Here is a 17,726-nt window from a genome sequence, read left to right on the forward strand (position 1 = left end):
TTCCGAGGCTGCATACCCACAGAGCGGTGGAATCCAGAATTCGTTGAGTGAGTAAATGTTTCGCCATACTCTCGCTTTTCTGCCATTTGGCAAGCTCATCAGCATCGGGGGGGAATACAGTCACATATCCATCCTCATCAGTGGAGGTCGTGCTGGCAGGGCAGGGTGAGGTGCCATCAAAGTGAGCCCACAGCTCCTTGGCTTTGATGGCGGTCTGGAAGTGAAGGGAGAAAATCGCCCAGTTTGCGCCTTTGATGTCGAGCTTCGGAATGTTGCCCAGGAGAGTGTCTGTAGTGAAGGGAATGGTGGTTGACATAGGGGTCGAAGGCTATGAGCGACAGTGAGAGTATCGAAAATTCAGGTGAGACATTTTATAGGCTATTAGAGCTCAGGGCTCATAACCTAACAGAAATCTATAATGAGATCTCAGTCAAGTGCATGAGCAGCAAATGTCTGAGGCGGTGTTACTACAGTAGTGAGTTAAGTATGCTATATGAAACAAAAGGGGTGAGACACAGGTGTTGAACCCGGTGTTGAAACTACAAGCATGGTCATAGCGCAAGTCCCTGTACCGTTAATTTATATGTATGAAACATTTGAAGACAATAAAACAAAAGTTACCATGCTGTATTGTCAGCGCTCGAGAACAACTAAGTATTGTGGTCTTGTAGACCCATAAATGGGAAGTTTTTCCCATGGTAAGGAAAAGTAGCATCAATTAATGAATGAAGACTATGAGCGACTTGCCAAATCTAACAGTATATTAGGATGAGGGTGAGATTAGCATTGGATTAGGATTAGACTTGGATGAGATTAGGATAGGTTTAGGTTTAGGTTTGGAAGTCATGATTAGGATTATTTTTGTAGTGTTTGATTAGTGTTCTGATTACCAAAGTATAGTGTTGTGTTGTGTGGTGGACTACCAAATGTATGTATCCCAATGGAATTGCTGTGTGATGGGGTCACTCTAGAATGTTGTGTAGTACTGTGGTATGCTGTGCTGTGATTTCCTGTAGGGCTGGGACACTCTGGGGATCCTAGGGTAATGTGAAGTACTGTAGGATACTGTGACATGAAAATGCTCTAGGACTGGGAGTCTCTGGGGACTCTGAGGTACTGTAGGGTACTATGACAGCATAAAAAAATCTGTGGTCAGCTGTCACATTCTGGCAGTTTTTTGGGGGGTTGCTGATGTGGGCAAAAATAGACAGAAGTGACCTACAGTGACAGACAAAACTGTTGCAACATTTGTGACATGTGCATTGTTGATGATGTAGCTCAGGCTATTCTGCATGGGGAGTTATGATACATATACCATTGGAAAGGGGTGACTCCAAGCTTTCCAGAACACTGAGATATACTGTATTCTTTCCAAATGGTGCATTGCAACACTTTTGTCCCTGACTGGTGAAATAGTGAAAAGTGACCTTGTGATGGTATTGAGGGTATGAGGGATGGGAAAATATGATTACATAATAAATCACATGATCTTGTAGATGATTTGTCAGTATGTAAACAATGACAAACATTGGACTTGTACCATTAACCCTCCCTCTTTTACCCCAACTCATGAAATCATCTCTCTGACACACATGGTCATTTTCTCAAGAAGTTTTTATCAAATATTGGTGGCCACTACAGTACCATTAGTATAGCATACTCTCAGAACCATCAGTCCCTTAAAAAACTTGCTGTTAGTCATTCCCTGCAATGTTTCCCCACCCATGCCTGATGTGTTTTGGGACTAATCAATACTTGGAAGGCTGAGAATGTTTTGGAGGTCAATCTGGCACTTCAGCACATGATGGACAAACTAGTCCCCTCTCAACCAATGCATTTCTGGCACAGGGACAGTGGTATGGAAGTCAGGGCAAGACAAAATCCTCTTTACCCCTGGGTGTCATTAGAAGGGTATGCTACTGAACTGCCATGGAGCAGAATCCTGTTCTTCCATCTAGCCCTGAATATTGACTTTGGTCACATATGACCAAACAACCCTTCCCCAGTCATCTACAGTTCAGATCAGAGCAAGATCTAGTGAACACTCTTATGGTGCTTGGAGCACAAGGAGGTTTTGTCTCACCCCAACTTCCATACCAGTGTCCCTGTGCTAGAAATGCATTGGTTGAGAAGGGACCAGTTTGTACATCATGTTCTGAAGTGCCAGATTGACCTCCAAAACATTCTCAGCCTTCCAAGTACTGATTAGTCCCAAAACACATCAGGCATGGGTGGGGAAACATTGCAGGGAATGACTAACAGCAGGTTTTTTAAGGGATTAATGGTCCTGAGAGCATGTTATACTGACAGTACTGTAGTGGTCACCAGTATTTGATATGGTTTCCCTGAGAAAATGACCATGTGAGCCAGAGAGGTGATTCATGAGTTGGGGTAAAAGTGGGAGGGTTAATGGTACAAGTCCAATGTTTATCATTGTTTACATACTGACAAATCATCTACAAGATCATGTGATTTATTATGTAATCATATTTTCCCATCCCTCATACCCTCAATACCATCACAAGGTCACTTATCACTATTTCACCAGTCAGGGACAAAAGTGTTGCAATGCACCTTTTGGAAAGAATACAGTATATCTCAGCATGTATGGCTTTCTGTGATATATACCTTAGTGTTCTGGAAAGCTGGGGGCCACCACTTTCCAATGGTATATGTATCATGACTCCCCATGCAGAATAGCCCAAGATACATCATCAACAATGCACACATCACAAACATTGCAACAGTTTTGTCCTTCACTGTGTGGGCAGAATGTGTCAAAACCCCTAATGGCTACCCAGCTTGAATCACATGATGCCAATTGTTTACAAAGGCTCCACCATTGGTAGACAGGCAGAACATGCAAAAGGAAACATCAGAGAGCATGAAAGCTTGCAAGGGTAATTGCAAGGTAGCAAAAATCTAAAGAATACAAAGTACTGTACTGGGATTTATATACCTCTAAGTAGTGGCAGACAAACTTGAGTATTCAGCACAGTGAGCACAAAATAGGACAAGTAAATGATTGTATCACAGGTGATGCCATACCAACTGCAGCACCACAGGTGTGTGCAGTGAGGGGCAGTGATGTGAGTCAGAAGGGATCAGAAACATACAGGTAAACATAGGAATGCACAATGATACATAGTAAGGAAATGATCAAGGGAAACATGAAATAGGGGCTATGCTTGACAGGTTATGTGATCAGATGCATAGGCTTGAGATGGATAGTGATGTATACAACCCTGAAGGCTGTGACAGCAACTACAGTGACAAATTTGAAATGCTAGCACTGCAAGGACAATATGAGATGTAGCACTGCAACCAGATTGAACAACAGTGAAACCAGTGGCATAACACAATGGGGCCCTTTGTAGAGGAAAGCACGACCATTTCAGATGTTGGTATCAATGAGATTAATGAATGAGGATTGGGGGAGGGTAACTCCTTTGTTGTCTTCATTGTGATCAGAGATATGATCAGGCCATTTGGAGAGGACATCAAGGGCCACCAGGTCTTTTCCTGGCCCAAGTTCAAGTTGCAGATCAGAGTCTGCAAAATCAAGGAGCCAGCAAGCTTGGTGGCAGTTTAAGTATGTATGCATTGACTCATCCTGTCTGCCATTTTCACAAATAGAACCTGCAGTGGCCAACCCCTTCCCAAATGATCATCAACCTCACATCTCCTGTCACTGTCAATGATGATATCAATTGCAAGGTATTTGAAATACTTGACTCTAAAGTAGATTGCTGCCACCACTGGTATCAGCTCTTGTACCTAGACCACTGGGCTGCTTATGAAGGCATTGATGACAAAATATCATGGTTACTCACAACTGAATGGGATAACATGTCTGACATTGTTGCCACCTTCCATGAATGCTACCCTTCACAAAGCTGGACTGTACCAACCTCCAAGTTTGTGCTCCACCCACTATGGCAACCATACCCTGCTATGTGCATTTTTCACCTCACTCCAATGTATCCCATATATACATATGTAGACTTTCCTTATCATCTTGTTTCTCTTTTCAACTTATCCCCACCTTAATTAACTCAGGTCTATTATTAGTATACCAGAAAAGACATGAAACAAAACAAAACTGCCTACCACTTTGGTTGGGCCACTACCACCTTTGGCACAATACCCTGACCCCAGTCCTAGCATCATACTGTACCCAGCCATCTCCCAACCCAGACTCACCTCTGAACCCCTTGACCAGACCAGAACCCATGCAAAGGAATATAGCACTAAGCCCTCAGTTGCTAGGTCCAATCAGTTCACATCTCTGTTCTGAATAAGCCAGTTACCACCCAACCACACTCTGACTGGCCTCAGCACCAAGAACTGGAGTCAACAGGTAGGCAACTATGTGGAAAGCAACAGTACTCCCAGTAGAAATTAGAAGTAATCAAAAGTGACAGGAAACAGTTTCAGCACAATATAATACAGGCAACTGCAAACCTTCATGACACAAATCACACAGATTCCACTATCCTGTTTAAGATGATCCACATGTAACTTCCAGTGTGAACACATGAAGTAGCCACTATGCAAGCAGTGAAGACCCATATCACAACTCATCTCTCAGGTTATGAGATTGTTCATCATCTTCCTCATCATGCATCTCACCTCTCTCACTGTTTACCTCCATATCGTCCCTCACATCAAAGCCCGCCTTCCGCAGAGCATCCGTCAACTGCGAATACGCTTCGGGGGACATTTCGTTTCGGGTAGCTCCAGCGCCTGAACCATCCATAGGTATTTCCTCCAGGATCTCGATGATAATTTCACCGTCTTCTCCGCGATTTAGGTACACTTGTTGATTACTACCTGTGAGAGCCTGGATTTCGGGATTCTTCATCAGGGCTTCCATTGTTCGTCTGAGAATGCCGTCGAAAGGGTCATCTTTTGCGTTTGGATCAAGCCCAATAGAACCCTGTGTCGATGACGGAGATGGTATGGGAAAGAGGGACTGCCTATTGGGAAGACTATGGGGGAAATCGGACTCGCCCACATTGTCGCCTTGCCTTTCCTCAAGCTGTGTCAACTGCTCTGCAGGAGCTGCGGGGGCAGTTGATAAATCAATTATCTGACGACATCGAATGAGCAACTCGTCATGATTTTGCAGGCGAGATTTGAAGCCCGGTTCACCGCATAGGCGAGGCGTTTGCACCACCAACACGTAGGAGCAGGTCTTGGCCTCCCGCACAAAAAGGATGGAGTCGGTCATCGTCATGGAACAATGAAACTAAAAAAGATAGCAAAGGAAACGGGTCAAGCCCATTATAACTCGCAAGCGCCATGACATTCTGACACCGACCTGCACTTCCACTTCGCGAGGTTTACCAGTTTTGTCACAAAAGGTGCCGTCACCCCATCGCTGGACAAGATAACGTGTGCCAGGACCGTGTCCAACTTCTAAATTGGCAGTGCGTGGGAATTGGTCCGCTACGACGATATCCGCACCAGCTTCTGTTGTAGTAGGGGCACGGCCCAAGGTAAAAGCCTCCCACTTGAAAATTTAGAGCGCAAGCAAATGAATATTAAAAAATCCACAAACGCTTACCTCGGGATCCTCGGCAGGCTCGTAAGAACCTGACGGTGTGTGAATACCCGGTATGCAGAAAATACAAATTGGTATACCCTGAGCATGTGGATGATTGGGAGGAAGTTCCTTGAATTGTCTGATTTCGCGGTTATGACAATAGGAATATGTAAACCACGTTTGTCTGTGCTGCAAATGAGATAAGTCGGGAGCAAAAAGGGCCAAGATAAAGAAAAATGACACACATATAAGCACTTTCCAGTTAAGGGCTGCAATAGCGACCAACCATTTCGAATTGCTTCATTTCTATCGAGTTCTTCTGGTGCAGGGGAACTGTCACGTGGGGGCGGAATGAGACAAAGGAAATCACTGTCGGGCCCCATCTTCATGCGTTCAAGGGTGTAGTTGCTGGTGCCCAGCTGTGCTGGGGGTCGGCGGTCAAATAAAACCGATTACGAGCAGCGCGTGCTACAGACGTACAATCTTGCGGTAATGGTTGGAAGCTCTCAAGCTCAGAACCGCCAATTTCCCTGACCAACGCTGGTGGATGCAAGGCATCCGTCTCCAGAAAATCACCCATGAATTCACGTTCTCCCCCCTTCAAGCCCTCCCTTAGCCAGCGACGGGCTGTCTCGTTGGAGACAGGAAAGTTGTTAAGGAACGTAACACGACTTTTAGGGAATGCGTAGAGGTCTTCGGGGCCCGAATAAAGTAACCTTGCTCGAGAAAAGCACCCTGAGGAAAGAAGGAAGACGACGGCTTGGAGTGGATGCATCGTCTGGCCGCTGGCTGTTGGGACGCGGAGAGCACACAGTAACTACCGTAACGTTGATCGGCCACAGGTGCAGCCTCGTGGGAAACATCATACTAATTTGGGCTGCCGCTCGAAGTAGACGCACAGGAAAACTCCGCGGCCGCCCGAGACTCTCGAGAGATACGGATGGCGGCGGAATTCATTGGGACATGTCGTGTGCAATCGAATTCATTCTTTGCTGCTGGCTGCACGCGGGTTGGTAGACTCGAGGCTCTCGCGAGGCCCATCTGTCGTGCGACCGCAAATCGCCGAAAGGAGCGCCCCTGCACTGGTCATGTCGTTGCTCTGTTACGCGATGGAGAGAGGATATGATCGTCTGGGCGCATAGTGCTGGATCGATTCTCGGCGTCCAGAGTGACCGTATCACATCCTGGAGAGACGCATGTGCTGTCACATCCGACGGAGGTAATCGTAATAATAAAATTCGATCTATTTTATTTTATTTTTCAAATACAAAAAAAAAAAATATGGATGACATATTCCTCCACCAGTCAATTACGTACGTATCTCCCCCGAATGAAAGAAAATTTATATTATTCAGGGGTCAAAAACCGCTACTAAACAGCCAGGATTGCATGGCGATATTAATAAAATCCCATAAGTAGTTTCAGGCCAGAATTCCACACGAGGGAAACAATTTACACGTCCCTCCAACTATATTCGGCAGGGGAGATATTCGTTAAAACGAGGACCTGCACCCTTTCCCCGCTCTTTCCCTCCCTCCTCGAAGCAGGCGTATCGTACCTGCAACCAGCTCGACCACCAACCCCCTCCGGGTGTGTTTTTGGCCCCCTTCCTTGCCATGTCCGCCTCTCCACAACCAGAAGATCCCGCCGATAGATACGACGAGGGCAACCCTGAGAACGATCAACATAACCCCGAGGAAGTGGAGGGTAAGCTGGCCGTTGTCCCGTCAGTCCCAGTTAGCTCTAGCCCGGCGTGTTGATCATATTTTTGTTGCATTTATCTCCTTCAGGCGTTGCAGAATCTAGTGAACCAAAACCTAAACGCGGACGCGGCCGTCCTAAGGGCAGCAAGAATAAGAAATCAGGGGCTCCATCTTCATCAACTGCACCAGCCGTATCCTCCTCTGAAACTCCAATCAAGAAGAAGCGCGGTAGACCACGCAAGGTATCCGTTCCTAGCCCAGTCACACCCTTACTCCCATTCTCATCTCACTGCCACAACTTCACACTCTGCAGGAGAAGAAGTCGGAAGAAGCAGACGCCGATGAGCGTCCAGCTAAGCGAAGACGTCGCGGACGTCCATCCAAACAGAAGGATGATGGTCCTGCTGCTGCTGGCAGTAGTACTGCTGCCCCAGTGGAGACTGTGGGTGAATCAGCTACGAAGAAGAAGCGGGGCCGGCCACCGAAAAAGACGTAACCAAGGGTGACCTGGCCATTGCTATATTCATCGTTGATCGTTTCATCCTCTGTTTTTTTTTTTTTCCTCCTGTTGTCCGACTCACGGTAATCACCCCCCCAATGGTATTACTTTTCTGTGTGTGACAGTTCGGATTATCACTGTTTACGACGCAGACCGACGACCATATTGACTGATTGTCTTACTAGGCCAATCATACGTAGACTATAGCATATCATGTACCACCGACCCATCTGCATCCATGCCCACGCCTCTTTGCATATTTTTACCTACGGCCTGTGAATGCAGTCGACCGACCCTTCCATCCTCGCAAGAGCTACGTGGGTGGGCATGTTTCCAAGCCCCACTAAATTTCCTCGTGCTCCTAGCCTCCAGTTAATCACCGCCTAGCACTCGAAGAGATTTAGAATATTAAATCCGTCGCCCCCTATATGCCATTATTCTTTACTGGATTTCGCACACTAAAGCGACAACAAATTCCTGGGCTGGAGCCATGCCTAGGCCCACTTATCTTCGAGATGAGGTACCCCGTAGCACCCTCAGCATCAAGTACAAGCTCGTGGCACCCATCAAAATAGTACCAAGCCGTCCGACGGTGGTTAGAACCTCGGACTGCCTGGCAGCTTTCTTCTTGGCTGTCGCATAACTCACATCAGGCCGGAAAGTTACCATAGTATAGAGCGGGATCCAGCCAGACGGCCTACGCGTAGGGAAAGGAATAGTAGTCATGGAGGCTCGAACGGCTGGTTCCGAAGACGGACTGTGCCACGAGCTGATGGCATACAGGAAGTTGTCAAGCGCCTTCTTGAACAGGTACGTTGGCGTAGTCACAGAATGTCGCATTTCGATGCTGTATAATTTATATCAATATTAACTGCCACCAATAATAAACAGAAGCGAGCGGGCACAGGAATCACAAATAAATGATAAATGTGGTGCACAAAAACATAGTAGGTGGCAGAGGCAACAAGGAACCCGCGTGGGAATGGTACTTACTAGTTGTACATGGCAAGATCACAGATGGCAACGAGATCCTCATGTCGGGTTTCTGTATACCGAGACAGTGCATTGGACAGCCTTGAGTCCGCGAGGGCTTCTTCGTCTAATCTGGGCGGTGCATTCCTAGGTGCAACACCGTTGTCTTGGAGGAGAGCTTGCAATATCCTAACATCTTCGAAGCCGCAGTTGAGTCCTTGTCCGTAAAAGGGCACCATAGAATGGGCTGCGTCGCCGATAATCACACAACGTCCCTTGTAATGATATGGCTCGGCCTACGTACATAAGAGGACGCTCAATGCACGCTACTAGTGATACATGGAAGATCACCAGCCTTGATTGTAATAAGTGGACAGCGGGGATTGTTCGCAAAGTCATATAAAAGCTTCTCCTCTCCTAAGAGAGCGAGTGCATCTGAAAAGTGGGTCTTGAACCAAGATGAGATATCCTGCGTAGTGGCCAAGCGATCGAGCTCGCATGTCGGCGCAAACAGAGTGCATGTGAAGGAGCAATCCTAGATATCGAACATAGCAGCGTCAGGTGCGGATGAACGGGAAAGACGGAACAAGGACATTGACTTTGTTGGGAAGAGCGATGAGCATGAAAGAGTGACGGGGCCAAATGTGAAGGTGATTCGGATCAAGCAAGAACGAGGGTTTGCCATGTTTATCGCGGCCTGCCGGTATTTTAAGTTCAATATATTCGTGAGGGATATATTCTTGTTGGAAGTTCATCCTATGCGCCGTTGGCCATAAGTTTCCCGTTGTCTCGTTGTCGTCAAGGGAATGATGGTCGGCACACGGGCATACACAACACTCACCTTACGGCCCGCATGAGCTGGCGACGAACAATTGAATAGGAGCCATCAGCACCGATGCAGAAGTGAAAGGCTGTCCGGATGTCTCTTTCCGAGTCAAGGTCCCGGACAACCATCGTTCTGTTATCAAAATCGATCGCAAGAACCTTGTGTTTGAAAAACAAGCGGATATTCGGAACCATGGACGCCTCGGAAAGGAGATCCTCGTTTAAGAGAGCGCGGTCAATCGAATAGATGCACTATAGTGAAAAAGGACTCGGTCAGTGATTTAATAATCTCGGAAAAAAGATAGCGGACGAAATGATAATCCGTGTACAAGTCACAGAGAAATGGGGGAAATGAAATACAGCAAACGCCCCCATGACCCACACCAGACGCACCTGGCCATCCTTATCATACAACTGACTGTGTTGATTTCCCTTGATATCGTGGATCATTCTACCACGCATGGGAATGGCAGTCTGCAGGAATCGCTCGCTGATGGCCGGGTCAATGGCCTGCAAAGCAGCAATCCCCCGTGACGAGATTGCTAGGTTGATAGAACGCTGTTGTGTAGTTGCCTTGGATGACGGTAACCGCAAATCTAGAGAAGGGCGGCCGAACCTTGAGTTTAATCGAAGCCAGATCCTAAGAAAAGGGACTGGAGGGACATGCCTGGCCTTGCTTCATAAACGTCCACCTGCCACCCAACCCTAGCGAGTGATATCGCGGCTAAACAACCCACGGGCCCTGCTCCAACCACGACGGCCCTTTGCACGCCGTCTTCTGCATTGGACACACTCATGGCTCGCTACAACGTAAACTCCCACACGTTGGCCAAGGAACAGTCAGGTGGACGTATGGGGAGGAGAGAACAATATACTTTATTTGTAGAGGGACGACCTGCCAAGCTGCCTGCCTGCTGGTGGTTGGGCGAACCAAAGGCATTAGCATGAGAACCGTGAATTAATTTGGGAGCGCGATACACTGCGGGCACTGATGTATGATACACACTAAAGAACACTACATGTATCGACAACCTCTGAACAGGGCGAACGATCCCGCGCACGCTCGCGGTGCAAGCTTGGCGTCGACGGTTCTCACGGCCGTCGGACTTAAGATAACATTCCGATTGATTACGGTGAAGTAGACTCGTCCAACAATCTATCGACTGAATTACCGTCATTCAGTCGTCTTCACAAAATATGACCACGGTTGGTCATGAAGACCTAGGCGCTGCTCTCGCTGAGGACGAGTTTGTTATCCCCACTTACAATGATATCGGTGCAGATGTCCCCGAAGAGATCGGTACGTTTCTCTACTACTAGTACTGCCCTCACCTCATCTCATATCCAGTGGTACAGCTAGTCAGCGATGTACCTACCTATGTGGTAATTCACTAGGCCCCTTAGCTAAGCGATCGCAATTCTTGATCCAAGAAGAACTCTGTGTATGGGCAACGCGGTATGTACTTTCTCCATTCCGGAACTATTACGGCGAGGTCCGAGATTTATCGCGTCGCCCCCCACATCGAGAGCCGTAGAGGGCCACTTTGACCACCCACACGGCCGCGAATGGATGACCATTGCCGACACCGTCACACCCCTGTTGGCAGATCTGGTTGGTGTGTATTACCCACTGGCTTGCTGGCCTTCCTTCCTGCAGTATCTGCATTGCATTTTTTAGGCGCCAAGGATAAGGAAGTCGCCTGTATGGGCACTCTGACTGCGAACTTACACCTGATGATGTCCGCATTCTACAAACCCACTCCCAATCGCTACAAGATTCTATGTGAAGGGAAAGCGTTTCCGTCAGACCAGGTGGGCCTCCCCCCTTTGAGCGTGAGGGAAAATATCTCAGCCGACACGATTCAACCGCCGGACGCTGGCACACCATCTACTCGGCTACGTGTTATACCACATTGTGCAGTACGCCTTCGCATCTCAAGCACTCTTCCACGGCTATGACCCGAAAGACGCGATAGTCGAACTTGGTCCCCGTGAGGGCGAGTTTACCCTCAGAAGTTCAGATGTCCTAGATGTGATCGTTAAGCAAGGCTCGTCTATTGCATTGGTCATCTTCAGTGGCGTACAATACTATACTGGCCAATGGTTCCCCATGAAAGAGATCACCGAAGCTGCCAAGGATCAGGTATGTTGACTAGTGCCCTCCATTGTTTTTACGTATACCTCTGGCCTTCCTGTCACGCCCGCTGCTTCGGGGAGACTTCCTGTCTCGGTGGGATTTTTGTTGTTCCACCCGAAACGCAAAACTTTATGATTGAATACGTTTCAAGGGATGCATTTGTGGCTGGGATCTGGCCCATGCTATTGGAAACGTTCCCTTGTCATTGCACGATTGGGATGTCGATTTCGCGGTATGGTGCTCATATAAATACCTCAACTCGGGGCCTGGTGGAATCGGCGGACTTTTTGTGCATGAGAGGTGGGAATCTACCAAAACGCCACAGTACGCCGTTTCCTTTTTTTCTTCCCCCGTAAACGCCCGGGAAGAAAATACACAAAATTCTGCGACTAAATTCTATTCACCGTTCAATTTAGATTTGCGGGTTGGTGGGGACACGACCCCACCACGCGGTTTCTGATGCCCCCCGACTTTTCTCCGATACCTGGCGCACAAGGATTTCAGCAATCAAACCCCTCAGTGCTCACTACCGTTTCCCTGCTCGGCAGTTTGCAAGTGTTCAAACGAGTGGGCATGATGAAACCACTTCGGGAGCGGTCAGTTTCGCTTACGGCTCACCTGGAGGTGCTGTTGCGTCAAACGGGATTCTATGTATCCTCACATGAGGCCGCGAAATATTCACCCGATGATCCTCCAAGATTCACGATTATCACACCCGTGGAACGTGAATCGCGAGGGGCACAGTTGTCACTTCTATTTCTCCCGACCGAGTCAAATGTCATGGAGAGGGTACTCAGCCACCTCAAATCGGCGGGAGTCATCGGAGACGAAAGAAAACCAGACGTAATTCGACTCACACCCGCACCATTGTATAATACTAAGAGGGACTGCGAACGTGCTGCCGAGGTCTTAAAGAGAGCCTTTGAAGCGATAAGCAAGTCGACTTAGATCCTCATTACATTGAATGCTGGAATTAAATCTACGCACGGTTGCCGGTATTTATTCTAGAACGGAAATAAATCTGTGCAACACGTCTACGTACTGGTCTCCTCTGAGAATTTCGTTGTGTCCTTCAATGAGCTCGTCGAATGACTTGCATACTTGTACAGACTGACTCCTTAAGTGGTGGTACATTGCTTGACTTTGCTGTTCGTCAACCAGCGTATCGCCCTTGGAATGTATGATCAGCCATTTAATGTGCCCGGAATGATATCTAGTTGGCGCTTTTATTACGGACACGTCCGCGTAAGAGTCGTGTCCCCCAAAAACATCTTCGATAAACCAACTTCTGTAAGCAGGAAAGGAAGAGATAAGGGAATCGAGGTCGTAAATTCCTTCTGACAAGACAAGTGCCCTGGTTCTCTCCAAAACAGCATTCGATGGAGAGAGCTGGTCTGCGTCGGAAGCGTTGGGAGAGTGGGGGGACATGTCAAGAAAAATGGAGCACAGCATGTGGGCTGCGCAACTGTGGCCGACAAGGAACAGCTGATGAGGCTCGTAGGGTAGACCCGGAACCCCTCGAAATCCCTCTGCAGCACCTCTGTCATCTGGGACGCAGGTACTCTCCATGTTTAATCGAGGATCAAATGCAGCGCATATGAAGTTCAAGAACCCAAGAACATCCTTCGCATGCTCGGGGTGGTGAAGGAGGTTATCAGGAGTGGGCCTTTGGGGTGTTAATCTGTAATTCGGGAGTGCAACTGGGTACCCTGTCGTAAAGGCAAGCCTGCGAGCGAGACCGGCGTGATCAGATTTGTCCTCGCTATGTACATTGTAATACCGCAATAATAAAATTACGAGAATACAAACATCATTACGCTTGGTGTGAGAACGAACGCCAGAACCGACAAGCGTGAATGCCTCACCTTCTCCACGCACCTCCATGGACGAAACAAATTAGTGGGCGCAGTAAACATGCACTGATTTCCTTCGGAACATACAGGTCAAACTTGTGGAACGGAGACTGCGGCTGCGTAGTAACATAGGGTATATCGAGATATTCGTCCGCAGCCTGCTCCGATGGCATGACGAGAGACACGTAACCTGGCCAGGCCACTTTAGGCCACTTGCGGGGTCTGCCAACAACACAGCCGCGTACTGTTTGGGCCCACAGTGACGTCAATATACTGAGTTGGTCAAACACCTCACTCGGGCTTCTTGGCATATAAAAAGGCTACTGCAGACATTACGGCGATAAACACACTACCACGCTCTTCTTAAGTCGCCCGCATAACTTGCATTCTCTTACAAGGCAATCCAATTATTGATGGCGTTTACGGCTTCAGACATCTGCAAGGTACGTTTGTACCCTGAACTGAAGCGCCTTGCGCAATGATTTACAAAACCCCTCCAGATCATGTAAGTTACATTTACATTTCAGGTGCCGTTCCTTATGGGTAATCGAACTGTCATTCGACAGCTTTGCTTTTATATTGCCCCCACTCGGCGTGTTCCTTGAGCGGGGATGTGGCGCTGACCTTGTACGTTCTTTCGGTTTTCTCTGTCATGTACGAGACCAAATTGACCTCATCACTGTCAGCTAATCAACGTTTGCTTGACTCTCCTTGGTTGGTTGTAAGTCTAATCACTGTTACCTCATATTACGACGACTGATAATGATGGTCCTAGACCGGGAATCATACATGGTTAGTGTCTGTGACGTACCACTAAGCAGCAATTGGTCTAACTGTTTGACAGCACTGTACATCATCTTGAAATATTGAAGTACATATAGGGTGGACATGTACGATAGATCCAGCGGCTTTTGCACTATGTAGCTTCACCATCATGCCATCACCTTTGATACTGTTGGACTTGATACGTTCTGATACATTATGACTATACCGTACTAATTGTACATCATTCGCTCTCATTTTCAGACGCTTCATCGGATCCGACCCCGTCTTCTTCCGATTCTTCTGCTTCGTCATCGGACTCCTCTGAACTTTCTCGTTGTGTGGTAGTTGTCGTCCGAGTCGAGGGCGCCGAAGTAGCAGTGTCCTCTTCATCCGACTCCTCGTCACTCTCCTGCTCGTCAAACTGCTTGATCATAAAAGCTCCGGCGTTCCAGCACTTTTTGAAGTTATTCTGCAGCGTTGCTGATTTTTGATCATCACCGCAAGATTGAGGTTTCTTGTGCCAAGCACGTATATCATCCTCTTCCACTACGTCTTCTTGGTATAGCGCAGCAAGGATCTGTCCAAACAAGGGAAGCCGCTCAGAGGACGCACAGCACTCCTGCTCAATGCACCATTTTGGTCAGACACCGTGTCAACTGACATAGTTCGCCTGACGACACATACCTGCAACACTTCAATGGTCTCCGTAGCATCCACTCCTCCGATCTTATCAATAAGTGCGCCCCATCTGCTCACTACGGCCGCAATTTCCTGGCGCTGCGCAGGGCCACCACCCTCCACGATCTTTATTTGGTTCACGATGGCAGCAACAACAGCTTCTCGGACTCTCCGGAGCGGGACGTTGTGCGCCATGCGCAGCGTCTTCAGCTCAACTGAAGCGTTATCAACAGAATGACCTTCTGCAAACGCACGATCGAGTGATAATTCGACTTCATGTTGGAACTCGATGAACGCAGCTTCATCGGCTTGCTGGACAAGGTTCGATGTGTCAGCAAGCGGGAGGGAAGTGACTGACGAGGAGGGATCGGAGTCGTCGAAATGGTCGTCATCGTCTGAGTCGGATTCGGAGGTTTCTGAGCCTGCATCCGAGAGATAGAGGTCGGATGTGTCATCCCCTGTACAGTATTTCCGGTGAGGCGGTAAATCATTGGTCAGACTGGAAATAATACCGAGACGCATGAGCCTTAAGTTCGTTGGGTGCTCTACTTCGTCTATCTCTTCATCTTCGTTGATTGAAGGTTGTGGCCAAATAACTGCATTACTGCCAGGACCAAGTCTCTTTAACGCTTCTGGATCCTGATCTGTGAATTGGGGCATGAGATCGGCATCACCATTAAATACGAAGGTGAATCACATACTCGCTTCAATCTCCTCATAGTCAGAATCCATCTCACTCTCATCGTCATCCTCGGATTCTTCGTCGTCTTCGTCTTCGTCTCCTTCTTCGCCTTCGCCTTCGTTTTCTTCGCCTCCGTCTTCTTCCTGTTCGTGGTCATGCTTCTTCTCCAACAACCTTCTCGAAAGCCTCTCAAAGGGTTTCAGTCGCGCTTGTGGTCCAATGACGACCCCATCCGCAACCAAGCACCCCTTCTCGATGCGGCTCCCGTCCTTCACCTGTACTCCCGCTGCCAGAATACTGTACTCTATTGCACAGTTCGGTCCTACGACTACCTCATCGAAGAGATAAGAGTTCCGAATGACAGACCCGGCCCCGATGGTGCACCGCTGACCAAGAACTGAAGATAAAATCTGAGCATTATCAGATATCAGGCATTGAGAGCCTATGAGGGTATTGTTCCCAATTTTGCACGTTCTGCATCGGATGAAAGTGACGAGTCAGAAATTGCGCAAACAGATAAGTGAAAGACAGGAGATTACCTAGAAAGCGCGACAGTATTATCCTTCGCGATGTACTTATTGCCACGTATATGTTCGTACGAGTGTCCTCCCGGATGGTTGTCATCCGGGACAAGCGGGAAGGTCCAGCGAGAGAGGATATCCTTGCTGAATTCAAACGTCAGCCAATAAGTTCCCGAGTTCGCAGCGTTTCCGTTTCTAGGATATGTTGAACTGACCTTATCGCATCGTAACTCCTCGTGTCTTTCACTCGCGCTGCATACCCATCTTTTGCGATGTAGCAGTGTATGTTTTTCATAAGAAGGTCGGACATAAGAACCCCATGTACAAAATCTCTCCGTAGGTCACCGTAATCGAAGTTGTCCTGGAACAAAGAAGGAACCTAGGGCAATCATCAATGAATATATTCTATGCAACGGTCGCCCGAACGCCAAGACGACGACAAGGTTTACGAGACTCACCTCCACAGAGCAAACGTCTATTGAACAGTCTATAAGGTCGTTCCTGATCTCCACCTCGGGGTGCTCAGTTCAGGATCTCGCGCGGTATATTCGCGTACTTCTTGGGCGGATAGCCCATCACAGCCTCATAATAGAGACACTCTGATGTCTTCGGGTCAACCACAAACACGGCGGATTCGGCTCTTGATCTACATCACCACCAAAGCATCGTTTCAACCTTATAGTCCAATTGCCAGATTGAAGACCCCACCTTGTTCGATGCCTCGCCCCACTCTCCTTCACCACCATCGTCATGATTGCATCCTTATTCGTCTTGCGTCGTTCCCTGTGCACACGGACGACTTCGTCGATCCCGCACGCTGCTCACCAAGTCGCCCGTGACAAGCACAAAGTCGGAGGTGATGATTCCATGCGTATAGATGTCTCGCATCGCATCGCCGGGGGAGAATGTCTCCTTGGCGGTTACGATCGGTACGATCTTCAGGCCCGTGCTTGGTTTGGACCATTTCGAGTTTCTGCGCAAATGGGTAGTTGAGTGATGGACGTTTTAGAGGAAAAAACGTACTTTATGACGGCTTTGACGAGCTCGGCATGCGAGCGACATACCACAAATATTTCTTGAACACCTGCAAGAGCGAGACTCTCGAACGTCCAGTCCAGTAATGGGGCATTGCAGACAGGTAACAAGCACTGAGTGAATGTGGGTTAGACTAATCGGCATCATCAGCACGACAAAGGCATACCCTAGGCTTGTGCTGCGTCAACGGCGAAAATCGTTTGTTAAAGCTATCTGCGAGGATGATAGCTTGAAGAACATCATCCTCTTCAATGGTGGTCCTCTCCCTGCCAGTAGCCGAGGATTTTGGAGCCATTTCGCATCCGTTGACAGAGCGATATCAAATGCTTTACTTTCCAAATTTCTTACAGTTCGAGTCATAACCGAAACCTGTTCACTCATAGACTTGATTGTGATGCCCTCCAGATGGATTGATTACAAGGAGAACTTATAAACATGTTGTACTCGATCCGGATCACGAGGAAAATAGAGGGTATCAATGATCAGAGAATCAGCATTAAGTGGTGAA

General features: G+C 48.0%; 7 protein-coding genes across 7 annotated transcripts; 3 read left to right on the forward strand and 4 right to left on the reverse strand.

The window, feature by feature from the left end:
* Window positions 1–4,313: 4,313 nt before the first annotated feature.
* Window positions 4,314–6,738, reverse strand: F5J12DRAFT_807557 (uncharacterized protein). The gene is made up of 6 exons (XM_051744679.1): window positions 6,029–6,738; window positions 5,794–5,972; window positions 5,647–5,737; window positions 5,570–5,598; window positions 5,324–5,515; window positions 4,314–5,251 (listed from the first exon to the last, which is right to left on the reverse strand). Exons 1-6 carry the CDS (start codon window positions 6,321–6,323, stop codon window positions 4,574–4,576), a joined length of 1,464 nt encoding a protein of 487 aa, XP_051603812.1. The 5' UTR covers window positions 6,324–6,738; the 3' UTR covers window positions 4,314–4,573.
* Window positions 6,739–7,164: 426 nt separating this feature from the next.
* On the forward strand, window positions 7,165–7,747 carry F5J12DRAFT_889284 (uncharacterized protein; the record flags this gene model as incomplete). The annotated part of the gene is made up of 3 exons (XM_051747315.1): window positions 7,165–7,255; window positions 7,339–7,493; window positions 7,565–7,747. 3 exons carry the CDS (start codon window positions 7,165–7,167, stop codon window positions 7,745–7,747), a joined length of 429 nt encoding a protein of 142 aa, XP_051603813.1.
* Window positions 7,748–8,254: 507 nt separating this feature from the next.
* F5J12DRAFT_903696 (uncharacterized protein) lies at window positions 8,255–10,344 on the reverse strand (the record flags this gene model as incomplete). The annotated part of the gene is made up of 7 exons (XM_051748437.1): window positions 8,255–8,597; window positions 8,744–9,018; window positions 9,048–9,257; window positions 9,322–9,478; window positions 9,564–9,799; window positions 9,941–10,143; window positions 10,215–10,344. The coding sequence occupies 7 exons, from the start codon at window positions 10,342–10,344 to the stop codon at window positions 8,255–8,257; spliced, it is 1,554 nt and encodes a 517-aa protein (XP_051603814.1).
* A 140-nt stretch (window positions 10,345–10,484) lies between these two features.
* On the forward strand, window positions 10,485–12,632 carry F5J12DRAFT_763760 (pyridoxal phosphate-dependent transferase; the record flags this gene model as incomplete). Its single annotated transcript, XM_051742157.1, has 7 exons — window positions 10,485–10,847; window positions 10,904–11,003; window positions 11,075–11,163; window positions 11,226–11,359; window positions 11,469–11,690; window positions 11,836–12,008; window positions 12,101–12,632. Exons 1-7 carry the CDS (start codon window positions 10,745–10,747, stop codon window positions 12,630–12,632), a joined length of 1,353 nt encoding a protein of 450 aa, XP_051603815.1. The 5' UTR covers window positions 10,485–10,744.
* F5J12DRAFT_763764 (Alpha/Beta hydrolase protein) lies at window positions 12,607–13,731 on the reverse strand. The gene is made up of 3 exons (XM_051742158.1): window positions 13,550–13,731; window positions 13,247–13,446; window positions 12,607–13,201 (listed from the first exon to the last, which is right to left on the reverse strand). Exons 1-3 carry the CDS (start codon window positions 13,708–13,710, stop codon window positions 12,684–12,686), a joined length of 879 nt encoding a protein of 292 aa, XP_051603816.1. The 5' UTR covers window positions 13,711–13,731; the 3' UTR covers window positions 12,607–12,683.
* Window positions 13,732–13,831: 100 nt separating this feature from the next.
* F5J12DRAFT_395083 (uncharacterized protein) lies at window positions 13,832–14,316 on the forward strand. The gene is made up of 4 exons (XM_051739214.1): window positions 13,832–13,980; window positions 14,038–14,042; window positions 14,104–14,258; window positions 14,313–14,316. Exons 1-3 carry the CDS (start codon window positions 13,951–13,953, stop codon window positions 14,225–14,227), a joined length of 159 nt encoding a protein of 52 aa, XP_051603817.1. The 5' UTR covers window positions 13,832–13,950; the 3' UTR covers window positions 14,228–14,258; window positions 14,313–14,316.
* A 227-nt stretch (window positions 14,317–14,543) lies between these two features.
* On the reverse strand, window positions 14,544–17,513 carry F5J12DRAFT_903699 (nucleotide-diphospho-sugar transferase; the record flags this gene model as incomplete). The annotated part of the gene is made up of 11 exons (XM_051748438.1): window positions 14,544–14,921; window positions 14,987–15,624; window positions 15,718–16,136; window positions 16,202–16,327; window positions 16,399–16,562; window positions 16,642–16,684; window positions 16,740–16,829; window positions 16,892–16,953; window positions 17,009–17,156; window positions 17,207–17,331; window positions 17,385–17,513. The coding sequence occupies 11 exons, from the start codon at window positions 17,511–17,513 to the stop codon at window positions 14,544–14,546; spliced, it is 2,322 nt and encodes a 773-aa protein (XP_051603818.1).
* Between the last annotated feature and the right edge of the window lie 213 nt (window positions 17,514–17,726).

Source organism: Pisolithus orientalis (assembly GCF_024613125.1).
Source record: "Pisolithus orientalis strain OTSU chromosome Unknown F5J12scaffold_4, whole genome shotgun sequence".
Lineage (NCBI taxonomy): Eukaryota > Fungi > Basidiomycota > Agaricomycetes > Boletales > Pisolithaceae > Pisolithus > Pisolithus orientalis.

Coding starts and splice junctions, on each gene's coding strand:
- F5J12DRAFT_807557 (XM_051744679.1), bottom strand. CDS start 6,323: ATGCATCCACTCCAAGCCGTCGTCTTCCTTCTTTCCTCAGGGTGCTTT. Junction 5,599..5,646: donor CAATCATCCACATGCTCAGG/GTATACCAATTT, acceptor ACACACCGTCAG/GTTCTTACGAGCCTGCCGAG. Junction 5,516..5,569: donor AGCCTGCCGAGGATCCCGAG/GTAAGCGTTTGT, acceptor TAAATTTTCAAG/TGGGAGGCTTTTACCTTGGG.
- F5J12DRAFT_763764 (XM_051742158.1), bottom strand. CDS start 13,710: ATGCCATCGGAGCAGGCTGCGGACGAATATCTCGATATACCCTATGTT. Junction 13,447..13,549: donor CATGGAGGTGCGTGGAGAAG/GTGAGGCATTCA, acceptor CAATGTACATAG/CGAGGACAAATCTGATCACG. Junction 13,202..13,246: donor TCCTCGATTAAACATGGAGA/GTACCTGCGTCC, acceptor AGGGATTTCGAG/GGGTTCCGGGTCTACCCTAC.
- F5J12DRAFT_395083 (XM_051739214.1), top strand. CDS start 13,951: ATGGCGTTTACGGCTTCAGACATCTGCAAG.